General features: G+C 36.3%; 2 protein-coding genes across 4 annotated transcripts in view; one reads left to right on the forward strand and one right to left on the reverse strand.

Moving 5' to 3' along the window:
* The window catches only part of PTRH2 (peptidyl-tRNA hydrolase 2), a 1,137,200-nt gene that overhangs the window by 267,980 nt on the left and 857,099 nt on the right, over nt 1–12,121 (forward strand). The gene's annotated exons all lie outside the window — the stretch shown is intronic.
* Nucleotides 5,612–12,121, reverse strand: part of BRIP1 (BRCA1 interacting helicase 1) — a 176,950-nt gene continuing 170,440 nt past the window's right edge. For both annotated transcript variants that reach the window (XM_050764650.1, XM_050764651.1), the window contains 2 exons: nt 8,965–9,294; nt 5,612–6,993 (listed from right to left, as the gene is read on the reverse strand). In XM_050764650.1, coding sequence (XP_050620607.1) covers nt 6,245–6,993; nt 8,965–9,294 — 1,079 coding nt within the window. In that variant the 3' untranslated portion in view covers nt 5,612–6,244. The remainder of the gene's footprint in view (nt 6,994–8,964; nt 9,295–12,121) is intronic.

The following is a 12,121-nucleotide window of genomic DNA, read 5'->3' on the forward strand; positions in this document are numbered from 1 at the left end:
ACATGAAAAAATGCTCATCATCACTGGTCATCAGAAAAATGTAAATCGAAACCACCATGAGATACCATCTCACACCAGTTAGAATGGTGATCATTAAAAAGTCAGGAAACAACAGATGCTGGAGAGGATGTGGAGAAATAGGAACGCTTTTACACTGTTGGGAGTATAAGTTAGTTCAACCATTGTGGAAGACAGTGTGGTGATTCCTCAAGGATCTAGAAAACTACAAATACCATTTGGCCCAGCGATCCCATTACTGGGTATATACCTAAAAGATTATAAATCATGCTACTATAAAGACACATGCACACATATGTTTATTGCGGCACTATTCACAATAGCAAAGACTTGGAACCAACCCAAATGCCCATCAATGATAGACTGGATTAAGAAAATGTGGCACATTTACACCATGGAATAGTATGCAGCCATAAAAAAGGATGAGTTCATGTCCTTTGCAGGGACATGGATGAAACTGGAAACCATCACTCTGAGCAAACTATCACAAGGACAGAAAACCAAACACCACGTTCTCACTCATAGGTGGGAACTGAAAAATGAGAACACTTGAATGCAGGGTGGGGAACATCACACACTGGGGCCTGTCTCGGGGGGGGGGGCCTGGGGAAGGGATAGCATTAGGAGTAATACCTAATGTAAATGATGAGTTGATGGGTGCAGCAAACCAACATGGCACATGTATACCTATGTAACAAACCTGCATGTTGTGCACATATACCCTAGAACTTAAAGTATAATAAAAGTAAATAAATCAAAAAAATAAAAATACAGGAAAAAAAAGAAAAACAGGGAAAATATACCAAGACAATACTTCATCTAAAATAATAACAAACCAGTACTAAATACTTTTAAAACTTTTCAACTATATATGAATCATATATAAAAGATGATGGCATCTAGTTTACAGAAATGGTATGCCACTTGTACAATTTTGTATTTTATAATAGCAAAGAGCCAAATCAAACTTTAATATTGAATTCTATAAATATTAATGTAAAATATTTTCATGTGAAATGAAATTTTCAGGAAAGCATTAAGATAATCAAAATAATATAAATTCCCGAAAAAAAGGAAGACTGAGCCAAGAAAATACAGTTACTAGAAAATGTACTAAAATGTCTACCTACCTAATTATGCCTTGTTACACATTCCTTTTAATCAGTATTTACCATTGGGTTTTCGAAGGTTAATTTCTGGGAACAGTAAATTTCATATAGCTTTTGTTTTCTTTGCAATACATTGAAGCTTGTTTATTACAGAGTGGAATTTGGTGTAAGATGGGTTGTTTTGGACCTGGTCCAAGAGGGTTTAGTTACTGAAAGCACCTCATTATAAGGCGGTCTTACCAATAAGGTGATCCACTGGCTCAGATCCCATGCATATTATAACAAGGCTCCATTATGGAGTACAGGAAGCTAGGCAGCTAATGGTTCTATCAAATGAAACTTAAGAAACAATTTTTTTTTTTTTTAAAGACATGAAAATCGTTTAAGGCTAGAGGATCATATGCCTTGGTCACTTTTCCAAATTTCTATTTCCTGAAGTGATGTTCTTTATTGTATGTTTCATAGCTCTGCAGTTATTTTACATTAGGTTTTAGCTTTCTTACATTCATTGTTTGATCTGGTCTTAAAATTTTTTTTTTTTTTTTGGATTATCAAAATTTTCATCAATACTATCTATTTAACTGCATTTGCCTATGGAAATAGATAATAAACCACCAAGAATTCATAAAGGTTAAATTCTTTTGTAACTCATTGAGAAATCTGAGGTTTAAAAGAGGCATATGCAAGAATAATTGTGTGGTAATCAAATACAAAAAGAATGCCATCACTTAGAGATGACCATGATAACCAGTCTTTGAAGTGAATATACAACAGGTGCTTTGATTTCATGAAATTTTATAAGCAGCCCTAAAGAATTAAATATTCTAAATGTGTTTTAATATAGGAAAGTAATACAAAAAATTCCAGTTGCAGAAAAATAACGGGGGAAAGCTTTTTGTTAATGTTTTGAATTGAAAGATCTTAAGAATAACAACAAAGCCTTATAGAAACTTAGAAACAGTGCCAAATTTAAAACCATGTAATAACTAAGTGCATAGAAACACAGTAATAGTTTTATAACACAATTCTAGAAAGTTTTAAATAATCTAATCAAGTCATGAAACATCTACTCTTTACATTGTACCTTTCTTCCATGAATAAAGCCCTTTCTCTAACTAGTAGTTTTCCTGGTTTTCAGCCTGTGTGCTCTATATACTTTCAATCCTTGAATAAATTCAGTATTAGATAACTATTTCATATGCATTGAATGTGTCACATAAATTATTTGATAAACAATCTCTACCTTATATATCTCAAAAGCTTTAAAAAAAGCCAGCCAAATAATTTTTCTTTCCTCAAATAATTATTTATTATCAGTCTATCACCTATATATCTATAGTTAGTGTACGCTTCATATAGAGCAATGGTGCACTCCAGGTATATGATTTACCTACTAATTAATAATGAATAACTCGCAATGTGCCAGGTGCTGTTTTAAAAGCATTTATGTGTTTTAACTTATTTAACTCTGTAAACATTTCTTTTAAAAGTATGTTATCAGTAATGACAATGGCCTACATCCTACACTATAAAGGCCAGTTTACTTCTTGGAATATCATCTTGGTCCAAGTCATGATCTGAGGGGAATATACACCTGTTTCAACAGTGATTATCATTGTGTAAAATTTTTGAAACACCTTTTGGAATTACTAAAGGCTTGTGACACATCTCTATGTACATTCTTAGTAATGAAAATTTTTAGCTTCAGGGAGAATTAAATTTTGGAAAGAATGAAAAATATCTAGGCCAGGAATGGTGTCTCATGACTGTAATCCCAGCACTATGGGAGGAGGAGGTGGGCAGATTACTTAAGGTCAGGAGTTTGAGACCAGCCTGGCCAACATGGTGAAACCCTGTCTGTACTAAAAAAACAAAAAACAAACAAACAAACAAAAATTAGCCAGGTGCAGTGGTATGCACCTGTAATCCCAGCTACTCAGGAGGCTGAGACACGGGAACCGCTTGAACCTGGGAGGCAGAGGTTGCAGTGAGCCAAGATCGTGCCATTGCACTCCGGCCTGGGCGACGGAGCAAGACTATCTAAACCAAACAAACAAAAACATATCTAGCTAGGGAAAGGGAAAAGTATTTGAGATGAAGTTGGGTAATAACACTACGATATGACCATAAAATAATATGCTTAACTTTCTCATGTAGTTTCCCAATTCCAAAGGTAATTTCAAAAGTCCTCAAAATGTTTTAATTGTAGCATTGTGAAAATAAATATCTAGCTTTCCAAGTTATTATGCACATATTCATACCATCTGTGTCAGTCTGTTCTCATGCTGCTAATAAAGTCATATCCAAGACTGGGTAATTTATAAAGGAAAGGTTTAATTGACTCACGGTTCCGCATGACGGGGGAGGCCTCAGGAAACTTACAATCATGGTGGAAGGCACCTTTTCACAGGCAGCAGGAGAGAGGAATGAGAGTGAAGCAGGGAAAACCTCCTTATAAAATCATCAGGTCTCATAAGAACTCACTCACTATCATGAGAACGGCTTGAGGGTAACCGCCCCCCTGATTCAATTACCTCCCACTGGGTCCCTCCCACAACACGTGGGGATTATGGGAACTACAATTCAAGATGAGATCTGGGTGGGGACACAGCCAAACCACATCACCATCGTTCCCTAAATGTAAATGAGTAAGAGCCACTTTACCTTTTTTATGAAATAATATGCTTTATTTTAGGCATTCTGGAACAAAAGCAAATGAAAATCGACTCAGAATATCAACAGACATTCCTTTGTAGATTCTTAAAGCACAAAGAAATCTGTATGATTTTATAGTACTAACCGCTGCATTTTACAGATGAAACTAATTCCCTGAAGGGTGTGGTGATTGCCAATATGACTTAGCAAATTAGTGGCAGAGCCAGGTGTAGAGCCCAAGTCTCTTGTCTTCTACCAGGTATTTATTCGTTTCACTACCCTACTATCTCTATCTGTGGTTTAATAATAATACCAGAGGAGAAAAATTGTTTCACCCTTTCAAAACAACATAAAAATTACCTTCTAATCTAGTATTTGGTACTTACTGCTCAATAATCAACTAGAAAAAATATATAATACTAGATGGGATCTAATATATTCTAAATTCTTTAACTGGTAAATTGTCACCTGGCTAATTTTAAATGTCTTTGAACTATGCTTAGAGTTGTAACATCAAATGCTATAAAAACAAGCTGTAAAAATCTAAATATCTCAAAATGAAAGCAAACACATGCCTATATAATAATTCATTTATCCAAATGAAATGTAAAATAAATCCTTACTGGAAATTATGACTTGAAAATAATAGACCATACAAAATTCTTGGATAGCTCATAAAATTTCAATTCAAATTACTCACAAAAAGTCCTAATGCCCAGTGAATAACACACGTTTCTTAAAAAAAGATCAACGAATGTATTTCTGGAATGATGTCAGAGATGAGCATCTTTTATAATCATTTTTGATTAGACATAGCTTCATTCATAAAAACACAAACAAGATCAAAATTCACAGAAAGGATTACTGTGCTCTAAGGAAACATATTTTGGCTACAGCTATAAATGTGGGTTTGCTTATCAAATTTATATATAAAGTTTTCTTAGTCATTGCATAACTAAAGCTTATGCTAGAACAATACCAGAGGGGAGAAATTGTTTCACCCTTTCCAAACAATGTAGAAATTACCTTCTAATCTAGTGTTTGGTAATCACTGATCCACTAGGAAAAATATATAATACTCAGCAGGATCTAGTATTTTTTTCCACAATTAGGATGAAGCTAAATAATTAGAACAGAAAATTTAGAATACTTCATTTGGCATTTTATATCTTTACATCAATTTGTTTATGATATGTTTGATTTTAGGCTTATTATACAAATAATGTAAAACAATTTCAATTAAAAATGCATACCACTTTCTTAATTTCTCTTCATTACTTATAAGTAGGCAGTTTAATAACGAAATAAACCTTTCAAGACAAATGGTGATCTCTAAAAATGTCTCGGACTGATCTGAGGTAAAATCTATAGTGAAATATGACTGAGGTGTGACTAGACTGCTATTAATCTTTATGTATCAGTATGAAAACAAATGGATGAAGAGAACCACCTAATATGAATATTTACGTGAAACTAGAAATGCCCTAGGAAACTCTAAATATCTTTGAATAATTTTTTTTTTTTTTTTTTTTTTTTTTTTTGAGACGGAGTCTCGCTCTGTCACCCAGGCTGGGGTGCGGTGGCCAGATCTCTGCTCACTGCAAGCTCCGCCTCCCGGGTTTACGCCATTCTCCTGGCTCAGCCTCCCGAGTAGCTGGGACTACAGGCGCTCGCCACCTCGCCCGGGTAGTTTTTTGTACTTTTTAGTAGAGACGGGGTTTCACCGTGTTAGCCAGGATGGTCTCGATCTCCTGACCTCGTGATCCGCCCGTCTCGGCCTCCCAAAGTGCTGGGATTACAGGCTTGAGCCACCGCGCCCGGCCTGAATAATTTTAAATTGCATTTAGCTAAGGAAGACTTATTTGAGGACAACATTTTGTATGAATTACTTTGTAAAAACTCAAGAATAGGCCAGGCACAGTGGCTCATGCCTGTAATCCCAGCACTTCGGGAGGCAGAGAAGGGCAGATCACTAGGTCAAGAATATGAGACCAGCCTGACCAACTTGGTGAAACCCCATCTCTACTAAAAATACAAAAACTAGCCGGGCATGGTGGTGCACACCTGTAGTTCCAGCTACTCAGGAGACTGAGGCGGGAGAACTGCTTGAACCTGGAGGTGGAGGTTGCAGTGAGCCGAGAGCACGCCACTGCATTCCAGCCTGGGAAACAGACCAAGACTTCATCTCAAAAAAAAAAAAAAAAAAAAAAAAAAAAAAAAACCCAAAACTCAAGAATAATAAAATTTACATTTCTGAACATAAAACAGTTTTTTAAAAAGTATGCCACTTATTCAATGTACAAATTACTTACAACAGAGTTTAACATAAGCATGATGACATATTTTTACTTCGCTTGAGAGTTAAGTATTATTACTTAAAACCAGGAAACACGCCTTTAGTTTTGGAAGGAGACGGTTTAAAGTTCTTTATTTCTATTTCATGAGTTTTTCCCAGTTCCAGTTCATTTATCAAAGTTGTTTTTACCATCACTGTCATCAATTTTACTTTCTTCAATATGCAGAATTCCATTCAACTTTGTATCTGTGCAATCCTCAGCTTTCACTTCTCTGGCTGAATCTCCTTCTTGTATAGTCCTAATTCCAAAAAGGTCTTTAGCTAAACTGCAATCTGAATTGTTAGCCAATCTATTTCCTCCATCAGTTTCGGCTAGGTCATTTTTTTCTTCATCTGTATCTTCAGGATCATAAAGTTCAGGTGTAAAATAGATAGATTCATCATCTGCTTCTGTTTCAAGATCTCTATTTGAAGTGGACTGTTTATCTTCCTTACTTACTAGAGACAATTCAATGTCTGGATCCAGGGCTTCTTCAGAACAGAGCAGATGTTCAGAATGATTTTTTCTAGTAAGGGTGGCATCAATCTTTAATGATGAAATAATGGTTTCTGATTGAGAGCATGATCCAAACGATGTGTTTACTGTCAGATTTGAGGATTCACATTTATCAGTGATTGGCAAAACAGTTTTACTTTCCATCTTTTCTGTTTTGAAACGGGGAGGACTAGAGACACTATTCTCTGATAACCTGAGCTCAGGTGTTGCCTTCGGTATTTTACCAGTAAAATACTGTTCCAAAGAATTAAAGCTTGACCAGCTAACTCTCTTTGTTTGTTTGTTGAAAGTTGGGCTTGTAGATCTGGAAATCACAATTTTTTCTGCTTTCACTGCTTCTTCCAGCAATACTGGATCATCTAAGAATACAAGAATTTAAAGCTTTAACTTTCTGCTCCTAGCTGACATAATTGTTACGTTAAAATGATTATTTATTAGCAATGCCTAAATAACTGTATAGGATACGTAACTTAGAACCCCCAATGAATACTAGTGGATTTTTATCTTGGAACAGAATATTAACTCTGAAAGAAATCTTAGGTCTCTAGTGTTTCCTAGCTCAAGTTATAATGCTGTCTGGTAAACTATCAAATTCCACACCAGGGAGCCCAAGAATGAATGAGGAAAGAAGGGGTAAAAGGGAAGAGGAAGGGAGCTGAGCATAGGAGGGAACAGGCTGTAAACATTTGCCTTGAAAATCCACTAACCAGTGACTGAGAAAAACTTACCTAGACTAATTCTTTTATTTAATAAATAAGGAATGTGACATAAGGCTAAGTTATTTGCTCAAAGTTATAAAACTGGTTAGTAAGAAGACTGAGACTAGAACCTAGGTTTCCTGATTACCAGGTTAATCAGCTTGAATTCACTATTTATAGTGAATTTTGTACTGCTATTTTGTAGTATTTATATACTACAAAATAAATGTTTAAAAATTGATTTTTTTCTTTTTTTTTTGAGACCGAGTTTCGCTTTTGTTGTCCAGGCTGGAGTGCAATGGCGCAATCCCGGCTCACTGCAATCTCCGCCTCCCGGTTCAAGTGATTCTCCTGCCTCAGCCTCCTGAGTAGCTGGGATTACAGGCGGCTGCCTCCACGCCCAGCTAATTTTTGTATTTTTTAAGTAGAGATGGTGTTTCACCACACTGGTCAGGCTGGTCTCGAACTCCTGACCTCAGATGATCCACCTGCCTTGGATATATGAATTAAAACAACTGAAATTATATCCAATGGTATAGACCAGAGTTTGGCAAACCTTTTCTGTTACGGGCCAGATAGGAAATATTTAGGGTTTGTGAGGCATTATGTATCTGTTGCGACTACTCAATTACGCTGTTCTAGTGCAATACACACAAATACTCAACTCTGCTGTTGTTTGCAATATGTAAATAAATGGACATGACTACATTTCATTAAACTTACAAAAACAGGCAGCAGGCCAAATTTGGCCCACGGGCCACAGTTTGCCAATCTGATACAGATGATTATTTCTAAAATATTTTAAAATATTATTTTTCGCCGGGTGTGGTGGCTCACGCCTGTAATCCCAGCACTTTGGGAGGCCAAGATGGGCGGATCACAAGGTCAGGAGATCGAGACCATCATGGCTAACACGGTGAAACCCGGTCTCTACTAAAAATACAAAAAATTAGCCGGGCGTGGTGGTGGGCGCCTATAGTCCCAGCAACTCGGGAGGCTGAGGCAGGAGAATGGCGTGAACCCAGGAGGCGGAGCTTGCAGTGAGCAGAGATTGCGCCATTGCACTCCAGCCTGGGTGACAGAGCAAGACTCTGTCTCAAAAAAAAAAAAAAAAATTACTTTTCATCACTTAAAATAAATGTCTCTCACCTCCTAAAAATAAATAAGTTCACAAGAACTATCTATATAGGAAAAGAAGTTCACATAGAAGTATCTATATAAAAAATTAGGCCAAATTTTTATATAGCCATTAGAATAACATCTCCTACTTATATGGTACTTTACAATGCTGTGATATTTATAATTTTGACCTTTACAACCCAACCTGAAGGGACAGCTAGGCAAGCATTTTTTCCCCCCAATTATGACTCAAAAAGTCAAATGACTTGCTCATGATCACAAAGCTAGTAAGTGGCAAAGCCAGTTAGTGGAAAACCAGAAAATATGCTCTGGTCTCCTGACAAAAGTTTGTTCCCATTACAATACACCATACTGTTTCACTACTTTATGATAACACCTTATATTACAAACCACCATATTTAAGGAAATTAATCTATACCCAAATAAATATCATTTCACTAAATATAATGAAAGACTTCTCTATCAAAGGTAAATGGGAAGAACTTTTCATACTTTTCTCCTTTCTGGAGATAATGCCACTTGGCAGAGGTGAATTTTTAGTAATAATTTTAGGACACTGCAGTTCCTGGACACACATCTTTGCTTCATCTTCCACAGAATTTTCTGGTGATAGATGACATGCTGCTTCCAATAAATAAGGTGGGGTACTGTACTTTAAAGAGGTCACTTCAAGTGTGGACTCGGTGTCCTGTACATTTGTTCTGTCCTTTATGGATACATTAAGAACTTTTTGATGCTTTTTGGAAAATTCAGCCAAGGACTCCAGTGCACTTTCAAAGGTTGAATGGTGCTGAATCTGCTGCCGTACCCATTTAGAAAGTCCTAAAGAAAGAGGTAAACCCAGGGGAAAATTTGGTTACTTAGTTATTAAAATATTACATGCTAAGATAATACACTTGCTTTTTCTAGTGAAGTAATCTAATTTGTATTTTGAATATACAGAATGGTTCTCTGTATGTTTTTTCTGCAATTCAGCAATTTTACTACATATGTATCAGTAACATATAAAGTAACATTCATATATCAGTAACATATGAGTAACATTCTGTTTATATACAGTAATTGTCAAATGGAGAGAGAAAAGAGGCAGTGGAAGTAGGGCAGAGATGGGAAAACATATCATCTGGTTAAGAATAACTGGTGAATATGGCAAATTTAATTTCATCATAATTCCCCACACAAACTGCTTATTTTTTTGTAGGGAAACTAGAAGTTGTAAACAATACAACTTTCCATTCTAATATTCTAAATTTTACTCCTTTTGCAAAAATAATTTCAATATTCTAGTCTCAAGTTTTTTTGTTCCCTTCCTCCACCAATTCCAAATACATCTTAAATTAAAATTATTCTGGAGGTGAAATAATAATACTGTCTTATGGGCAAATCATATCCCATCTGAATTTTTCTTATATAATTATTTTTCATATATATATATAATCAAGTTATAAAGGATATGATTTGACCTGTGACATATGAAAACTGCATAAAAATGAAACCTAAGAGTTTGAGGTGTTTTCTAGCATGGCGTACTTCCAAATGAAATGCAAAATCAGATATTTGGACTTTTACAAAATAAATATTCCCTGCTAACACTACTAAAACTAGCATCATCTTTTGGAGGAATTAGTTTTAAAAGTCACTATAGGGTAAAACTTTAAGTTCTAGATTTTAAAACTAAAAAAATTTTAAATAAGCCATTTCCCTTGAAGTTTTTTATTTTGTTCGTTTGGGGAATATGATTAGACCATAAAAATATGTGAAATTCTCTAAAACTGAAAATTTTTAGGCTGAGTGTGGTGGCTCACACGTATAATCCCAGCATTTTGGGAGGCTGAGGTGGGAAGATTGCTTGAGGCCAGGAGTTCGAGGTTGCAGTGAACTATGATGACATCACTGCACTCCAGCCTGGGCAACAGAGTAAGACCTGTCTCTAAAAAAGATATAAGAAAATAAAAATAAGAATTTTAGTACTATGTACCTTTTCATTTCAACCTTTTTATAATCAAAGAAAGCCTTTTCAATGTAAAATATCATTGTCTGCTTTTGAAAACTTGAAAGAATCTGAGCTCCACCTGCTGACTAGACACCAGCACATAGCATTTTTGCCTTTAGTTACCGTTTGACCTATGCTACTGCACACTTCACGTGGAAAGGGAAGATAAAACAAACAAAGCAATGTTTTCTGCTTTATGTTTTAATATCAAACCAAATGCAGTAATTAAGCTCTGAAATTGAAAAAGTAGAGTCCACACCCACACATAGCTAATCCAAAACAAAATTTAACATCTCTTTATCATAATAAAATGAACTTTTTTTAGCTAAAAGGTAATAATAAAGATACACATGTATCCCATGGCTCTTTAATAATAACTCCTGGTATTGACTCTGAAAACTGTTTACTGTTGGATGAAACCATCGAGTGAGAAAAAAATGATACTACTGGCTGCATCAAAGCGGGGAGGAAAATTTGTGGCACCCTCTCGTCATGGTCCCCACTTCAGAATAGTACCATGGGATTGGGAGTTAGCTCCTAGTTTCTTCTCCCTGGGGAGAGAAGAGAAAACTGAACCTTATGTCTTTTTCTGGGAGGCTGCCCGAGGGACTGGCTTCTGTCTTACCTGTGTCGAAGAGCTGACATGAGCTGCCATACCCTACATGCCCAGGGACCACTAAGAACAAAAGCGCTGTGCAGCAAGTTTCTGCTCCACAGAAACCACAGTGCAACAGAGGCCCATACAGTTTGATGGCCGCTCCCTCAGGGGTACAGAAAAGCCTGGAGTGTGCATCCAACATCTTGGCTTTTCAAGGAGCTGTCTAGGGACTGGTTTCTGTCTTGCTTGTCATAGAGCACTGACTGGACCTAGCATACTCTATATGCCTGGAATCTACTAAGAACAAAAGAGAGTTGGGCGTGATGGCTCATGCCTGTAATCCCAGCACTTTGAGAGGCCGAGGCAGGCAGATGACTTGGGCCCAGGAGTTTGAGACCAGCGTGGACAACGTGGTGAAACCCCATGTCTACAAAAAATACAAGAATTAGCTGGATATAGTGGTGTACACTTGTGGTCCCAGTTACTTGGGAGACTGAGGTGGGAGGATCCCTTAAACCCAGGAGGCCGAGGTTGCTGTGAGCTGAGATTGTACCACTGCACTCCAACATGGGTGACAGAGTGAGACCCTGACCAAAAAAACAAAAACAAAACAAAACAAAAACAAAAAACCAGCAAATATTTCTAATAAGGAATTTACAGACAAGTCCAAAGAAGATAGATCCACGGAAAAGGTTTAAGAGGCTCCCAGAATGCCTGCCTGGGCTGATGAGTGAAGGTCTTTCCCTGTACAAAACCAGTCAGTAAACACTCTTTTTTCAAATGCGTGGATACCATACAAGGTTACAAGAAACATAAAGAAACAGGAAAAAATAACCCTATCAAAGGAACAAAATAAATCTCCAGAAACCAACCCCCCAAAAAAAGAGGTATATGAATTACCTGGCAAGGAATTTAAAATAACTGTCAAAATGATGCTCACAAGTTCAAGAAAATAATACAGAAAAAAAGGAGAATTTCAACAAAGATAAAGAATACAAAAAAGAACTAAACAGATTTTGGAGCTAAAAATACAATAACTGAACTGAAAAATTCACTAG

The sequence above is a fragment of the Macaca thibetana genome, chromosome 16 (genome assembly GCF_024542745.1).
Source record: "Macaca thibetana thibetana isolate TM-01 chromosome 16, ASM2454274v1, whole genome shotgun sequence".
NCBI classification, from domain to species: domain Eukaryota; kingdom Metazoa; phylum Chordata; class Mammalia; order Primates; family Cercopithecidae; genus Macaca; species Macaca thibetana.